The 16,765-nt window shown below is 43.7% G+C and overlaps 2 protein-coding genes across 2 annotated transcripts in view; both read left to right on the top strand.

Moving 5' to 3' along the window:
* Positions 1–13,632, top strand: part of LOC134177907 (FH1/FH2 domain-containing protein 3-like) — a 14,496-nt gene extending 864 nt beyond the window's left edge. The window contains exons 3-24 of the mRNA XM_062644683.1: positions 29–87; positions 182–249; positions 309–414; positions 484–578; positions 3,112–3,268; positions 3,335–3,426; positions 3,528–3,614; positions 3,683–3,736; positions 4,121–4,170; positions 4,249–4,629; positions 4,682–4,740; positions 7,250–8,208; positions 8,271–8,435; positions 8,733–8,915; positions 8,976–9,095; positions 9,156–9,317; positions 9,544–9,659; positions 9,731–9,805; positions 9,863–9,920; positions 11,400–11,522; positions 11,589–11,838; positions 13,304–13,632. Of these exons, the coding sequence (XP_062500667.1) occupies positions 29–87; positions 182–249; positions 309–414; positions 484–578; positions 3,112–3,268; positions 3,335–3,426; positions 3,528–3,614; positions 3,683–3,736; positions 4,121–4,170; positions 4,249–4,629; positions 4,682–4,740; positions 7,250–8,208; positions 8,271–8,435; positions 8,733–8,915; positions 8,976–9,095; positions 9,156–9,317; positions 9,544–9,659; positions 9,731–9,805; positions 9,863–9,920; positions 11,400–11,522; positions 11,589–11,838; positions 13,304–13,389 (3,505 nt within the window). The 3' untranslated portion in view covers positions 13,390–13,632. The remainder of the gene's footprint in view (positions 1–28; positions 88–181; positions 250–308; positions 415–483; positions 579–3,111; positions 3,269–3,334; positions 3,427–3,527; positions 3,615–3,682; positions 3,737–4,120; positions 4,171–4,248; positions 4,630–4,681; positions 4,741–7,249; positions 8,209–8,270; positions 8,436–8,732; positions 8,916–8,975; positions 9,096–9,155; positions 9,318–9,543; positions 9,660–9,730; positions 9,806–9,862; positions 9,921–11,399; positions 11,523–11,588; positions 11,839–13,303) is intronic.
* Positions 13,633–15,568: 1,936 nt separating this feature from the next.
* Positions 15,569–16,759, top strand: LOC134178038 (solute carrier family 35 member G1-like). Its single transcript, XM_062644815.1, has one exon. It carries the CDS (start codon positions 15,569–15,571, stop codon positions 16,757–16,759), a length of 1,191 nt encoding a protein of 396 aa, XP_062500799.1.
* The last annotated feature ends 6 nt before the right edge of the window (positions 16,760–16,765 follow it).

The following is a 16,765-nucleotide window of genomic DNA, read 5'->3' as shown; positions in this document are numbered from 1 at the left end:
TCGTCTAACGTTGTCGTTTTCCTCCTAGTCGACGGACGGTCATCATAGTCCGGACAAAACCGAGTGTTCGAGTTCACACAATTATCGGTGAGTTTTTATTCAACGGAGGAAACAATCATCTCACACTCCCCAAACGCTTCATCACTAAACTGCCCTAACACATTGTCCTTCTCTCAACCAGAGACCCTACTTCGTGCTAAAGGCAAAGACCTACGGAAGGCGTTATTCGCACTGAGACGGATTTTCAAGGCAAGGAAACGCGGCGTCGAGTAGGTGGGGCGAGTAGTGATTTACTAGTGTTTCTATAGGAAGATCAAGACCTCGTACAGGAGTTTGTGAATGCGGACGGTCTGAGTTGTTTGATTACAGTCGGCCGCGCATCGGACCAGAATCACCAGCAGTACATGCTGAGAGGTAATGCGCAGATGTCATACACTTGCTGTTGGGTATGGTGGGATGCTTACCAACGCGTTTCCGGTTTAGCACTGGGAGAGCTACTTCTGTATCTGGATGGAATGTATGGCGTGATGAACTCTCCGGAGACTATACAGTGGGTGTACTCACTGGTTACATCCAAGGTGATGTGCTCTAAACAACATACTTTACAGTTTTTTCTTTATCTAAATATTAGACTTTGGCACGTAATGCTAGAATAATTGATACTTGTATGTGTAAAGCACCCTACTGCTTCTAATGTTTTTCAAGAGTCCAATTTTATTTTAGAAATTTTTTATAAATCTTAATTTTTTGAGGTCTTGATGTGCAATAATAATTTCTTGATTTAATTATTTGTTTATTTATTACTTATTCTTGAAAACTGATTCAATTCTCTAAACATTTTTAGTTGGCATCTTGAGCTGCACACGTTCGTCTAGCGGCCATTTTTTGATGATGTTTCATGCACACGTGCAATACAAATGCTCGGACAATCGACAATTTTTGATACCAAAATAGTATTTTTCTGTTATTCTATTATTTTTTGAAGTCAAAATTTTTGGAAAGATTATTACTCGAGAACATTAGGAGCAGTAGGGGTATTTGTCTATTTGGGTATTAGATTTGTCTATTTTAGATTGCGTTGCTTGTGTGTAAATTATTCGTCCTTGGGATGGTTTATCATTAAAATTATGTGTTATATGTATATAATTATATTTTTGTCTGTCTGTCTGTCTGTTGTCTGTCTGTCTGTCTGTCTGTCTGTCTGTCTGTCTGCCTGGATGTTTGTAGCGTTGTCTTCTACTTCGTATTATGCAGGAAAAAGTTTGTCAGAGGCCAAGGGAGCATCAATTTCAAGTGGATGTGTGCGGCTTCGGCTGCTGTGCTCCCCCTTTCTTTGTCATTCGTGTCCATGTGTCTTCAATGTCATCTCCTCTGTCGGCGCTCTGTCTTCACTTTCCTTCTTGTGGCGTATGTCGCTGTCTGCTGTTGGTCAACGTTGTGCATGCATTTTTCTCGCTTTCTGAGCTTAGCGTCCACCTTCGTCTCGCAGCTGGATGGTCTCCTGCTGTCATTTCTTTGTTCCATCATTTTCTTGTGGCTTCAGTTGGCGGCGTCTGCTGTCAGTCAGGGTTGTGTACCTTTCTCTGCTCTCTGAGCTCCAGGTCTGCCTTTGTCTCACAGTTGGATTGTCATTTTTTGTTGCCTTTTCTTCGTCAACTCATTTTCTTGTATCGATGTGCTTTAGATGGTCTATTATTTGATTTTGACATTCAAGGCCAAGTCCATTAGTTAATCTATGACTTTGTTCTTTGCAAGGACTGGTTTGCTTTTACAAATTCGTAGCCTATGTAGTAAAGTCTATATGAGAATGAAGTGTCTGTCTGTCTGCCTGTTTGTCTGTCTGTCTGTCTGTTTGTCTGTCAAATCTTTATATTTCATACATATGAACTATTACAAGCTATAGATACGAAAGTCTGTTATATGTCTGTCTGTCTGTCTGTCTGTCTGTCCCCGGATGTTGGTAGTGTTGTCTTCTACTTTGTATTGTGCGGGAAGATGGTCGTCAGAGGGCCAAGAGAGCAGGAATTTCAAGTCGACGTGTGCGGCTTCGGCTGCTACCGTTCCAAGGAACATTGTTGCCCGTCGGGGCCCTTTTTTGTCATTCGTGTCCACGTGTCTTCAATGTCATCTTCTTTGTCGGCACTCTGTCTTCACTTTCCTTCTTGTGGATTACGTCACTGTCTGCTATCGGTCAAGGTTGTGCAAGCATCTTTTCCCGCTTTCTGAGCTTAGTGTCCGCCTTCGTCTCGCAGCTGGATGGTCTCCTGTCGTCATTTCTTTGTCTCATCATCTTCTTGTGCCTTCAGTTGACGTCTGCTATCAGTCAGGGTTGTGTACGCACCTTTTTCTGCTCTCTGAGCTCGGCGTCCGCCTTCGTCTCACAGTTGGATTGCCATTTGTCGCCTATTCTTCATCAACTCATTTTCTTGTACCAACGTTTGCTCTAGATGGTTTAGTATTTGATTTTGACATTATCCAAGTCCACTAATGTTTTAGAGTATTTCGCTGTGAAGGACTGGTTCGTCATAGAAGTTTAGGATGTGTACAAGTAGAGGATCTGTAACAATAAAATACTCTGTCTGTCTGTCTGTCTGTCTGTCTGTCTGTCTATCTGTCTGTCTGATCTGTCCATTTGTCTTTGTGTTTGACTCTTTCTACATGTTCTGCTGCCTCTTCATTTGACTGATTAGTTCCATTTTGCTTTTATTTACCAAATACAGTAAATAAATAAAATTAATTAATTAGGCCACACTGAAAAATTGTCTCATTGGGGTAACCCGGCCGCTTGTGTTTGGAGGGTCGCTGAGTTTTTTTATATATTTAAATATGTTTTCTGTTGGCCTGGGCATATCCGTGTTCGAGGAGCACGCGTTTTGAGAGATGGCAAGATTGTTCGAGTGTCTGGCAACTCGACTGTAGTCTTCGTGAGGTGTTATATATATATATATATATATATGCCTTGCTCATTATAAGAAGGCAGAAACAGACATAACAGGCGAATCCCAAAAACAGTCATCTGAATCTAAAAGTAGTCTACTTTCTTTATATAGCCGTATTATTAATTTACAACAGAAGCATACTTTTTTGTCTGATCTTGTTGTTTTCTCACAGTTCCGACTGGTTGGTAAAACTGCTCTGGAGATATTACTGATATTTGTGACGTTCAGTCCGGACTCTGGGAAGGAGAAGGAAAACTGTAAGTTGACAGATACTAGTACGAACGCTGTTTTGTTTGCTGAGGCAGTACAAGTGGAGGATGGCTCATCCGGTAACATCAGACCCTATATGTAATCCAATCACATTGTTGTGCTACTTACTTACTTACTATATTCAGGCGCTTGGGCGGGTCTGATGAATGTACTGAAGGAGAGTGTGTCGTCGTCCGACAATGAAATGGTGCTGTCCTGTTTGACGTTGATCAATAAGGTTCGTTCCTTGTGATCAGAATGGTTTATTACAGAGTCATCACCGAAAGCAGTGGACATACCATCACTACATATGATTGTATGAATGGTGTCTGTGTCTAGGTGCTGGACGGAATGAATGATACGAGAAGTTTCTATCAGGTTGTTGATGCTATCGAGCAGCAGGGCATGGAGCAGCAAGTCATGGATGTAATATAGTTTGTTTATCCCATCTGTTTGTGTTGTAACTTCAATGTCGTTTGTTGTTTGTTACATAGAAAGTCCGGAATAAGAGAGACCGCGCAATCATAGAACAAATCGCATTATACGAGGCAAGTTGGTATTGACATACAATAGTTCTGCATGTAGTTCTTTTGAATGAGTTGACTTACAAAGTGAGGATGTCAATCATGGGAAACAACCCACAGAGCTCGCATCCAGTTTTATTCATGTACATACAGTATGTAGTCGTTTACTATTATAGCAAGCATTTAGAATTTATGCAGAACTGAATACTTGTAACTTACTGTGAGTGCCACATTGCAGCTGCACGCCCTTGTAATAGCTCTGATGATCGTGGACGATACCAAACTTGGTGTGTCGATGACATATGTGGATGTATGCTCTCGTGTTCTTATGCTCATATGCTCAATTGGTTCTTACGTATTTAGTTGTGTAGTATTCGTGTAAATGTGTTGTTATTTTTGTGTTTACAGAAAGCAATTCAAGAGGAATATGATTATGAGATCGTCCCCGGCACGCCAGGGTATGTATGTATGCCTTGTGTTTGTAGCATGTCTTGTAGTTGATATGGATGGCGATGTTTGGATGACGATGTTTGTAGATCAAAGAGACTGCACGCAGGCTCAAAATATTTGAGATCGCCAAGTCTTAATAGTTCCACAGTTTCTCCTGCGATTTCTCCTGCTGTAACGCCCGAAGTTGTGAAGAAAAGTATACCAGACTCATCACCGATTTCACTGAATACGTCCGACCTAAGTGAACAGATGTCACCTACGAAGACTGCGAACACTACTGAGACAGAAACGCCGCCATCTACACCACAAGATACTGTTGTTGTTGCTCAGAGTGAGGTGAAGAATGATGGAACAGAAAGTAAACCAGAAGGTCATTCTCATATTCTTAAAAAGAAGAAGACGATGACAATGACTGTCAAGAAAACAGTGAAGCAGAAGAAGAAAGTCGCTGCAGAACGACGAAAGCAGTAGGACGAGTGAAATGTTTAATGTTTTTACTCTGTATGCGGTATGTTCTAGAGCCGTTTCGAGAGATGTCGAGAAGGAGGCTGGAATTGCCATTGCCATAGTAACCGATGGTAAGTAAGTGTGCTATCTGCTGTAGTAACCGTAAGACACGAATAATGGCATTAAAACTTCTTTGTATTAAATCGGTTGATATCAATCTTATCAACTTGAAGAAGGATCCAAAAATGCAGATTATATTGCTACAACTGATATCACCCTAGTGCAGGATATAACGGTCAGTCATCGGACATTTTGTCTGACCAAATCAGGTCATGTCTGACTATACTATCAAACAGTTGGTGCATCTGTTCGGTCAGGGAGGGCTGCCATTTTGATGTGTCTATTGGCTATATGTCTTGGTGTGCTTCCTGTTATAGTTTGCTTAGATCTAATCACAGCAGTATGTTTACCATCACTTTTATGTAATTTTGTATGGTATATTCATACATATGTAGATTTACTGATACAATAAGAGATCATTAATAATATGCTCCTGATGCAAGCCAAATTAGGATGTCTGATAACATTTCCTGGATGTCTGGCCAACTGCAAGTCCTTATATCCTGCACTGTACAGTAACCCTGTACCCTCAAGCATCGAGTATTTGCCAATGTTTGGGCGTGAACTGTGAATTTCTGGTCCTATGGACCTAACACACACACACACACACACACACACACACACACACACACACACACACACACACACACACACACACACACACACACACACACACACACACACCACATCAGACACAACAGCTCTATAGTGTATAGAAATTGGTTATTTCTGTGATGTTTGTATTGTTTGTGTGAGGATTATGGGTTCCAATAGGAATGTGTGTGATGGTGTAGCAAACAATAGGGTCTTTATCTTGTTTGGATGCCAGCAGGATGAGGTAATAGGAACATACCTGTTGTTTACATGAATGATTGGCAAACTACAGGATGGACTGTGGTAGGCATAGGGTGACAGCTTGTGTGAGGAATACTGAAAAATAGGAGGGCAGGGTGTCATTTGTCACTTGACCCCTAACAGTTAATTTAGTTATTTTAGGAAAGGGAGGTAACAGGAAATTAGTTGTTGTGGTAGCATCCTGGTGACTACAGTCACACATACCAATTAATCTGGTGTGGGTGAATGAAATGCTGGTGACAAGGATTGTCTGGTATGTGTGGGTGGATGTGTAGGGATCATGTACTTTATTTCTATTTTTGTTCTATGCCCGCTTTCACTAGCTAGAGCTTGATTTCAGCCCATGATATAATAGTGTTTGTTATAATGATTGATGATGGATGAATGCTCTATGCTTAGTAATGAGTAGATGTGGCATGTGCAAAGAAACCTTTTGAGTTGTGCATCTGTCAACTTTCCTAGAGACCTAAACTAAACCAGATTGCTCATTAGCAGTTCAACTTCTATTACAGCAGCAGTAGAACAAACTGTAAGCAAACAGAAAGCCGTACCAATGCGAATTAGACTGCCAACAAAAAGCCTAGGTGTCCAGGCAAGCAGGCATCACGTAGAATGAAAGCGCTGCACAGCTATCTTGTTGTGGACTATGAAACGGTGTTTGCTGTTCTCCTACGAATGGAAATCAACGGTCTTTCTGTAGTACTCTTGCCCAACCTCAGGTCTCAGACACTTGGCCTCATAACCTTGTCGATTTGTTATTTGGCTGGCTTTAGAAGAGTCCAAATTATTTTCTGAACGTGTGGGAAACAAGTAACACGCCAGACATACGATTATCTGCGTTTATTTACGTGTAAAGAATTGTGATGGGGGGGGGGGGGCGTAATGTCTACTTCTGGTACCGTGATCGAGGTCTATGATACAGTAAGATTTAAGTGCTCAAAGTTTACTACAAGTACACTACATGTAAGATTTGCTTCCAGATTGTGGGTTTAGTTAGATGATAGACGTCATCGTAACTGGATAACTGGACGATGACGATTTAAATAGGTGCTAGAAGTTAAAAGAAATACAAGTGCACTAAATGAAGATTCACTTCCAGACTAAATGAAAGGCGTCATCGTAGCTGGAGGATGAAGACTTATGTGCTAATAGTTCAAAGTAATACAAGCATTCACTGCCAGATTGTGGTCTAGATTAACTTCCAGTTAGCAATATATAAGTAAGAGCTTTCGCCTATCTACACTAGTTTATGTGTGAGCAAACTACTTGTTGTCTCCTTTTGACCAAGTGTTCTTCTTACTCAGCTTTACTTAATTAACATCAGTTTTCAAAGGTATCAGAGGTAAAGTTGTCAACAGAGACCTGAAGAGGGGAAGATGGAGATATTATTTAACACGCACACATGCATACACACACAGACACATGCACACGCACGTGCTCGCACACGTGCACACACACACACACACACACACACACACACACACACACTGCATGCAGTGCTCAATGAGCACACAACAGTCACATTCACGCACATGCACACACTGATAGACACGGACAGGCATGATGTAGGTAAAGAACACAGTGCCGGCAAAGAATTAACTACATAATATTCTGAGAACATGTGAAATGCATTCTAACGTATGAGTAATGACTTCTGTGTTATAGTAATGTCTCCTGTCGAAATCGTCAAATATGAATCATCGAACGAAAAGACAGATGTGACTACCTCAAATGGAGTAAGCGATAAGTTATTGGACAGGAGTGATATAGTAGAGGAGCTCATGGAATCATCAACCCAATGTAACTCCAACTCTACACCGAATGGAAACGAGAAGTCAGTTCGGACTGAAAGAGAAGAGTTGCCTATCGTAGATGGTAGTTCAAATCAGACAGTCCACTCCACTGGAAACAGCACATCGGCAAGAGAGAAATGGGGATCACTTAAAACGAAAGTCGAATTGAAACGGAAACAGTCACAGGATAGACTCTACAAATGGAACGCATTGTTTGACATGATGAAAAATCGTGGGCCCGACAGTGCGAAACCTGGCGAAGATCCAGACGAGTTCTCCGAGCATCAACGAGTCCAAGGCAATCGACAGTTATCCATCGAGAATCTGTCATTTATGGATTTGCGTGCTTCAGACGATGAGGACGTTCTTGCTCCGCCGAGGCAGCCGGGAGTAATCGTACGAGGTGACATCGTTCCACCTCCTCCTCCACCGATGTTTGGTGCCCCACCCACATGTCCCGGTGCCCCACCACCATTTCCTGGTGCACCACCCCCTCCACCAGTCGCTCCACCTCCACCACCCGGATTTCCTTCGGGACCTCCGGGTCCACCACCACCACCACCCGGTATGGCACCTCCACCACCACCACCACCGGGCAAGGGATCACCTGGAACTCAGAAGCGTAAACTAAAGAAAGTCTTCTTTCATAAAGTACACTTACCAAACGGACTCACCGCGAATTCGCCGGCCACCGCGGGATTGACGGTACCGGGTGGAGGACAACGCACTCTGTGGGCAAAACTGAAAGACAACGTGCACATAAAACTGGATGAAGAAAAAATTGTGAAGCTGTTTGAAGAGAAGGTCATCGATCGGCAGACGAGACGAACGGTTTGTTTATATCGTATGCTTGCAGTATATCGTCGGTCGGTGATATTGTCGTTTGTGTGTAGCAAGTCGATGAAGTGGACGGTAAGAAGAAAGAACCGATTCAAGTGCTCGAACATAAACGAGCGCAGGACATAGAAATTGCGGTGAAAAAGTTACCGCAGCATAGACACATCAAGGCGGCTATTGTTAGCATGAACAGCACCTTGCTCAACAAGGAGGGTATCGAGGTACGTTAAATCAGGAGTGTGTGCTACGTAGTACACCAAGGCCAGACCAATCATAATTTTTTGTGCTTGGATTCACCGGTCCAGACCAAATAAAACTAAAATTTGATGTGCATATATGCTCAATGATATTATGCTTGATGTAAATGACTTGGTAGTCTATACATTCTATGACTACATATCAATGACTCTGCAAGTGTAACAGTGCATGTGGTCTAGTGACTGTACTGCATCCTGCTCAGTATACTCAGTGTCTCTTGTTTTAGTGTCCATTTTGTTATCTTTTTCATTTCGTTTCAGACCCTTCTGAGAATACTTCCAACACAAGAAGAAAAACAAGAAATCGAGGCGGCAATGAAAGCGAGACCCGGCGCAGCACTCCGTGAGGCCGAGCAGTACCTCCTTGCTCTTGCATCGATACCCGATCTAGCGTCCAGACTCAAACTGTGGGACTTCAATCTGGGCTTCGTGTCAGTAGAACTGGTAAGAGACATTCAGTAATCGGATTTCTCGATAACCAGCCAACGTATTGTTTGTGTCTAGGAAATTGCGGAGGCATTGATGGATATGAAGGAGGCGATTGCAGAACTGAGACAATCGCAGACGTTAGAATGGATTCTAGCCGCAGTGTTGTGTATAGCGAACTTCTTGAATGGCTCCAAGGTATCCAACGTTGTCATTCAAGATCACTCTTTAGCTGTCTCACAGTGTTGTGTGGTGTAGGCCGATGGGTTTACCTTAGAATTTCTGAGTCAACTGCAGGATATCAAAGACGTTGTACACAAGCAGTCACTACTGCATCATGTTGCGACGATGGTCTTGGAGCAATTTAAGGAGGGGACTGACTTGCACTCGGAGCTTTCACATGTACATCACAGCGCAAAGGTGGCTTGAAGTTGATACACTCGCATGCGTGCGTGCGCACACACACACACACACACACACACACACACACACACACACACACACACACCAGGCAGAGACAGACAGACAGACAGACACACACACACACACACACACACACACACACACACACACACACACACACACACACACACACACATTTATGCTTTCCGTTGAGACTAACTCGCTTCTGATTTTATCATGACAGACGGATGTAGATAATTTAGCGACACGTCTCAAGCATCTGGAAGACGACGCGAACGGAAGCTGGGGCCATCTGAGAGCAATAGCGAAGCATGAGAGCTCGCAAGAGCTCAAGCTCCAGTAGGTGCACATCGCATGCTCATAGTCATCAATTGCATGTCGACATTTATATTGCATTGACTGTATGTCAGGATGGCCGACTTTCTTGCTGACGTGGCAGAGAGGATACACGTTTTGAAAGTGATTTATCGTCGAGTCAACAACAGGTCTGCTGAGACTTCTGTATGCGTCGAATCCTGACCAACGTGTCTTGTATCGTTCAGGTTTAGAAAATTTTTGCTGTACGCTGGAATGAGCAAAGAACAAGCGTCGAAGGCAAAAGTAAGTGGAATGCTGGCATTGCAAGCGTAGACTGAAAAAACTGTGGACAAGTTATTCTCTGTCTCTCTCTGTCTGTCTGTGAATTTCATTTATTGAAACACAAACCCTACGTTACATTTCTAACCCTAAATGCAAACGAGCTGCTGACTTCGGTTTTAGTTTAATGCGAGCTACTTTGTCTGTCTGTCATCTGTATGCATGTCTCTCTGTCTGTCTATCTCTCTGTCTGTCTGTGTCTGTCTGCATGTCTGTCTGTCTGTCTGTCTGTCTGTCTGTGTCTGTATGTCTATCTGTCTGTCTGTTTGTCTGTCTGCATGTCTGTCAATACATATATTTGAAACATGGATCTGGCAACATACAATATGTAACTAAGAGTCAAACTATACAGAATCACCTAGAGACTAAAGAGATCAACTACTGAACAAGCTTAGAACTAAAACTACATTTTGCAACTACCAAAGAACCCAAAGAGGGTTCCAGTTACTACAACATTCATTATTGGAGATGAATGCAGCTTGTTTTTACAAGGACTCTGCAACCCAAAGATGACATCTTGCATTGGATTACTCTAGCATTGCATCGCTGTAGTTGAACGTTGAATCTCTTTTCACCAGTAATCCATAAATTGTGCTGAGATGCACTCACCATTTTTGTAAAGGATTGAGATCCGAGAGAATGGAGGTATTGGTCTTCTTCATCACCCCATCTGCCAAAGTGTTCGATGAGTAGAGGCTTGAAGATTATTTGGTTGCCAATTGGCAGCCTTTTGTCTTGATACTTGATTTTTTCTTTTCGTCTCTTTGCTTCGAAGCTAGACCATCTATTTTTGAAATGACGAGCTCAGGGGATGGGTAAGAGCGATGTCTAGGTTAATGCTTATATCAGAAGATGTAGCAAGTGTTACAATGTCTTGTCTGTCATCCAAGTTTGAGTAGTGATGTCTTTGCTCTCTCCTGTGTGGTATGTGGAGTTCACTGAGACAATCAGCCTAAACATTTTTGTCTGGTCTGTCTGTCTGTCTGTCAGCACTGAAGAGAGAAGAGAGAGAAATGGAAAAATACAAACAGGAAGTTTTGCTGAGTGGCTCAACACCCACAATCATCCCTCTAGTCTTTGAGCATTTTGGTCGCTGGGGCGAGTCGGCAGAATTGTTTGTACAAGAACTGGCAAAGAATGGCAAAAGCTCTTGGAGATACCAAAACAGCAATAGAATTTCTCTCTAACTGGAGACGCCTTTTGTTCTATTACAGACGTGTAACAACCAAGTGATCTTACGAAAAATATCTCGCCTCTCACATGGTCAAGTAGAGATAGACAAATTTAGAGATAGGGATATTCAGTTTTAATCCATTAGGTCTGAATTGATTTGTACTTCTGTCTGTCTGTCTGTCTGTCTAGTATCTCTGTCTCTCTGTCTGTCTGTCTATCTATCCCTGTCTGTCTACCTATTGCTGTCTGTCTGTATTCTCCTCTCTGTAGATTGATGCCGTATGCAAGTTGGTAAGCGACTTTTCACTCGAGTATCGAACGGTGAGAGAAAAACTCATTCGGCAGCAGATGAAGCGAAAAATGCAGGAGCGGAAAGGAAAACGCATTACGGCGGTCGGATATATTTTGTTTATTTTATTTGCAGATTTATGGTTATCGTCTTGGTTGTGGTTGCTTTAGGAGATTCCGTCTCCAGAAGAAGTGGCCCAAGTGGTACATGTGAATGGTGGTGAAACGCTCTTGCAACAGCCTGGAAAGGGGAGGTTGTTTGCAGCGCAGGAAGAGCGGAGGAAGACGCCGCCGGAGGATGCTGGAGAGGACCATAGTAGTGACTTGCTGTCTGCTTTGGCTGGCACGGTGATTCAGACTGCGGGGCAACCGAGACCTCGGCGATTTAAACGACGGAAGAATAGCAAATCGAGGAAGTCGAGTAGGTCATTGCCTTGGGTTTCTGCCTGTCTGTCTGTCTCTGTCATTCTGTCTGTCTGTCTACTTGTCTGTCTGTCTGTCTGTCTGTCTGCCTCTATTGTGTCTGTGTCTGTTAGAAAATTTTAGCTACTAAGAGAGACAACACAGAGGATAACTGCCAACTCACTGTTTAGCTTAGTATTAGGAACACGAAATACATTCAGTAGATGGATACCGTACAACCAGAAATTCATGTGATGATTTAAGACATGCGAAGCGTGCAACCAAAGGATCATCACACAAATTGAATTCACACTGTGCATAGACATGCCCACACGTATACATTCCATCTTTCTCTAGTTGTTTATAGATCTGATCCCAGAATGAAGTTGAAGAGGCAACAAACGTCTATGCATTGAGGCTTTCTTTCTTGTTGTAGTTGTTGTTATGGTGGTTATTGGGTGGTCAACATAAATCTGTTACAGTATACTTGAGTAGATATTCGAGCTGTCTTGATATCGCACAAATTTCATAGCATTTTTTGAAGTTTTTTAAATTTCTGTGGGTGATGTACACAGACAGACAAATGGACAAACACACAGACAGATGTGAAGACAGACAAATGGACAAACAGACAAAAATTTACAGACAGACAGATAATGGACAGACAGACAAATGGACAAATAGACAGACAAATGGACAGACAGACAGACAGACAGACAAATGGAGAAACAGATAGACAGGCAGACAGACAGACAAATGGACAACGGACAGACAGACAGACAAATGGACAGGCAGGCAGGCAGACAGACAGATAATGGACAGACAGCGTTTCGTTTGGGGCAAATTCACACAATATTAGGGTCTCACAAATTTCTGGATTTACTGGACTGTTGGACTGTCATTGTCTATTAGTTCATGGTCAATGAGTACAATGAGTAATTCTTTTCTACTGTGAGTTGTCCAGACCATCCCCATCCTAATCAATTTCATACCTTTATGGAGTTGTTCTCACTGCAATAGTCAACCCAGTTATTCGCCCGAACTCTGTGGCCCTCTTTCCACTTAGTCACCATCTGCCTGTTGACGTTTCAGTAGGTGCCTGTTCTACTTTTGTACTCCCATTTGTTCAGCTGCTCATCGTGCAGCCGGTCGGACTTCATCCAGCTGGTCGGACTTCATCCAGCTGCAACTCAATCAAACCGGCGTGTACTGTATATGTGTAAATCGGAACAGATAGGAAACAACACTTGGCACTGCTGCAGACGTATAGGGATAGGTGCCACTGTGTAGCACTGAAGCTGCCAAGTGCAGCTGACCTGTGAACTCCTAAGTTGTGCAAGTGGTACTGTACATACGTATTTTGTTGCCTTACTATGGCAGTCTGATTGCCTAGTATGGACAGTATGTATTACACTCGTTGCAGGAAATTCTATGCTTTTTGGTTGTAATTTCCCAGATGAGTAATACTGGTCTTCTGGTTGTAGTGACACGGACATTGCACGGTGACAAGGACTTGGATCCTATTCTCTTGGCGCTCAAAAACTACGACGACGAGAACTCGGCGTCGTGAACGAGAGTGACACCAGAGCAGTTCAGAGTCGGTCACATTCCTTCCCTAGGATACACTACTGGACATATACGGAAGCAGACTTTTAGTGTACACACACAGCCACACGGAGAGATTTCAAAATGGTGATAATACAGATACATGTACTGGTTGTATTGTCGTTATTCTTTGCATATACACAGTTATTTTACTGATTTTACTTAACTGTAAACGGTTAGTGTGAAATGTATGGGATGCAGAAGTAGACTATGAGTTCAGTATGGCGAGATAGCCTCGGCCTCCCAGACCCGTGTGTACTGCATGGTATTTTACCGACGTGCTGCTGGCCGCGAATAGAGCGTCTTCACGTGACGTCACAATGCCGGAAGTCGCCATTTTGGTGTCCAACTGCGCATGCTGAGATCGAACTGGTGCCGTTTTCTGCCCGTTGTTGTAGTACTATCGGCATTGTTTAGAGTTGTTGGATGTTCCAGCAGATCGGGGCGCGATAAAGACGTGTCTTTCTTTCGAATACCTGTCGTTGTAGGAGGAACAAGCAGCACTAGAAGAGACGGCCAAATAGCAGCGATTTCGCGAGAAGACCTAAAGGAAACCAAGCTGGTAAATGGATGAACCTTTGTAGGCCCTTTAGTTCTGGCAGACCAGCTGATCTGTTTGATGAACTGATCCAGACTGCTACCAACGCAGAATATTTGATTATCAAAGAGACGCGCAATTACAGACGCGCAAGAGAGGTTTGTTGTAGCAATCGCATTGTCAATCTTCTTCTTTTGACTTTTGACAGATGACATATCTAATTTCTTTCACTGGTCTGTAAGGTTTGTCCTGAATAAATTGGAATGGCGCCTCTCTTGTGTGCAAATTTTAGTTTAAACTTCAAAGAAAAACTAAATACAGCAACATGTGTGCAAGCTTCTCCAAGTCCATGCAGCCATGCAGCTGCAATGCACAACACCTCCTGCCTTAATTTTCTCAAATCAACCATGAAGTGAGGTGTTTATTGCATTCTTGAGAATGAGGAACCTGTAAAATTTCAAACTGCACGCTGTCTTACAATATTCTACACTTACAGGACTCACTCTACTATAGCACAATGCTATTGTGTTACATTATCATAGCATGTCCACTTTCTTTACATTTCCAAGTATATAGCACAGACATTGTCACACAAACAAATACTGACCATTAATTTAAGAAGAAAACTTGGATTTCATGTCAGTTGATTGTCTACCAAAGATATTATAGAACTCTCACATTAGATTGCAACATACATGACTGTATTCTCTTTCACAATCCTCTCAGCTAGAGCTGACGATTGTCCGACAGGTATATACTGTAGGTGAAATATATACTCTAACAAAAAATCTTTACTATAAACTACCACATAGTTACTACTGAGGGATCCACAACACTTCTAGCTCCCACAACATACGCACAGACATCTTTCACTCAGCCAATTCTAGACTGGTTGTAAAATTCCAAAGATTTGCATTTGCGGACTCCAAACTGCTTGCCTGTTATGAAGCTCGTCTGAAGGAGTAAATAGGAGACGATGTCTGAACTGTAGACATGAGGAAACGTGGTGTTCTGTAGCAATGGTCTCTCCAACTGCAGTGGATCAAACCTTCCAATCAGTTCCAGCTTGGCTAAATAGCGAGGTTTCGCATCAGATAGCAGATTGTCGGAGTACTTTGATAGTTCCCTGCTGGCAGGAAGTTTAGTAGAGGTGAGGGAGGTCAAAATTTGCTTAGACCGACATCCATGCAAGTATCACATGGACACCAAAATGGCCGACACTAACGTGTGTTAAAAAATGTGACGTCAATGAAGACGCTCTATAGGTGCAGCTTTCACCAGGTGCGCGTACGTTTTGCAAACATGGCATGACACTATCGGTTTGTGGGAGGCCGCGTCGGGCGGGTTTGCCAGGTGGATTATTGGATAGGCAGAGTGCATCGAGGACGGTGACCGGCTGCGCGGGCCATGTGCACAATTTTCACGTCATTATAGATGCGAGTACACACTGCACAGCCAAACTCTCTCATCAACGACTGACGCAACACACAGGTTCTCCGCTGTCGGACTGTCTAGAAATTTGTTGCTGATTTATAATTGGTAGCTGCGTCGGACTCTGAGTTTGTGCACTTTCATTGTGTGTGAGTGTGTGTAAACGAGAGGTATCATGTACAAGACCACCAGCAGTCGGAATTCGTTCTCCAAGCGGCTCGGTTTGTCGGCCGACCCCGTGCTAGGAGTCGCAGTTAACTGGCTGCGGAGACACAAACCGCGAAAATCCGGTCTTCTCTACGGAAACGAAGAAAACGACAAGAAAACGGATAACTATTGTCAAGGAGCTCCTGCCGTGCGGTCGATTAGCGGGAAGGGAATGCTTTTGTCATTGGCTTGTTGCGCTTTCTTCTCCTTGCAGTCACTTTGTGTCCGTCTCGGTCAAGTCGATACCGTCACGTCACTTATCGTGCGCTCCGTAATTCAACTGACACTCTGTGGACCGTGGACTGTCCTTAACTCCAGCGGCACGACGACGGTGGACCTACCGTGGAAGCGGCCGTCCCTACTGCTTATTGGTGTGTTCAGCAGCTTGACCGTCGCGGCGGAATACTTCAGTTTTCGTAACCTCCCGCTCGGCGACGCGACCGTTCTACTGCTCGGTACCGCACCCGTGTTCACGGGGGTGCTCGCCATGCTGCTCATCAAGGAAAAATGGCCGCTCGCTGATATCATCGCTGCCGTTCTAAGCATCGCCGGTGTCGTCTGCGTCGCTCGACCGACGTTCATATTCGGGTCACTAACAACAGACATGCAGGAAACAAACGAGACAAGCGAAGCGTGGAAGGTGGACACACCAGACGACGACTCCTCTCTTCGCATGTTCGCGATTTTCACGGCATTAGCAGGAGCGTTGACGACTTCGTTTGCTTTTCTCGCCGTTCGCAAGGCTGGTAACAGTGTAAGTTACATTTCAGTGTCAATCTACTCGTCTGTCATTGCCGGCGTCGGCTCGGCTATCTACTTGTGCGTGAAGAGAGAGAGTCTTGTAGTTCCGTGCTCGAAAACGCAGAGCAGGTATCTTCTCGTTGCTATAGGAGTGACCGGATTCATGGGTCAAGTGACGGGCACGAAGGCGATACAGTTGCAGAGCGCGTCGACTGTGGCGCTCGTTCGGTATCTCGACGTACCGTTAAGTTTCTCATACGAGGTACTATTTTTCAGGCACCAGCTGAGTGCGTTCAGTCTCGTAGGCGCGACGGTAATCGTCATCGCAGCGACTGTAGCCGGACTGTTCAAGATGAGACAAGACAGACAACGGAGAAGACACACCATCAGCGACGAACAGAAGAGACGTTTTGTCTAGTCGTGC

This window comes from Corticium candelabrum, chromosome 4 (assembly GCF_963422355.1).
Source record: "Corticium candelabrum chromosome 4, ooCorCand1.1, whole genome shotgun sequence".
Classification (NCBI taxonomy): domain Eukaryota; kingdom Metazoa; phylum Porifera; class Homoscleromorpha; order Homosclerophorida; family Plakinidae; genus Corticium; species Corticium candelabrum.
Note: the sequence above shows the minus strand (reverse complement) of the source record. Positions and strands in the feature narration are given on the sequence as shown.

What these genes read in the sequence shown, in the direction of transcription:
- LOC134178038 (XM_062644815.1), top strand. Translation starts at nt 15,569, where the DNA reads ATGTACAAGACCACCAGCAGTCGGAATTCGTTCTCCAAGCGGCTCGGT.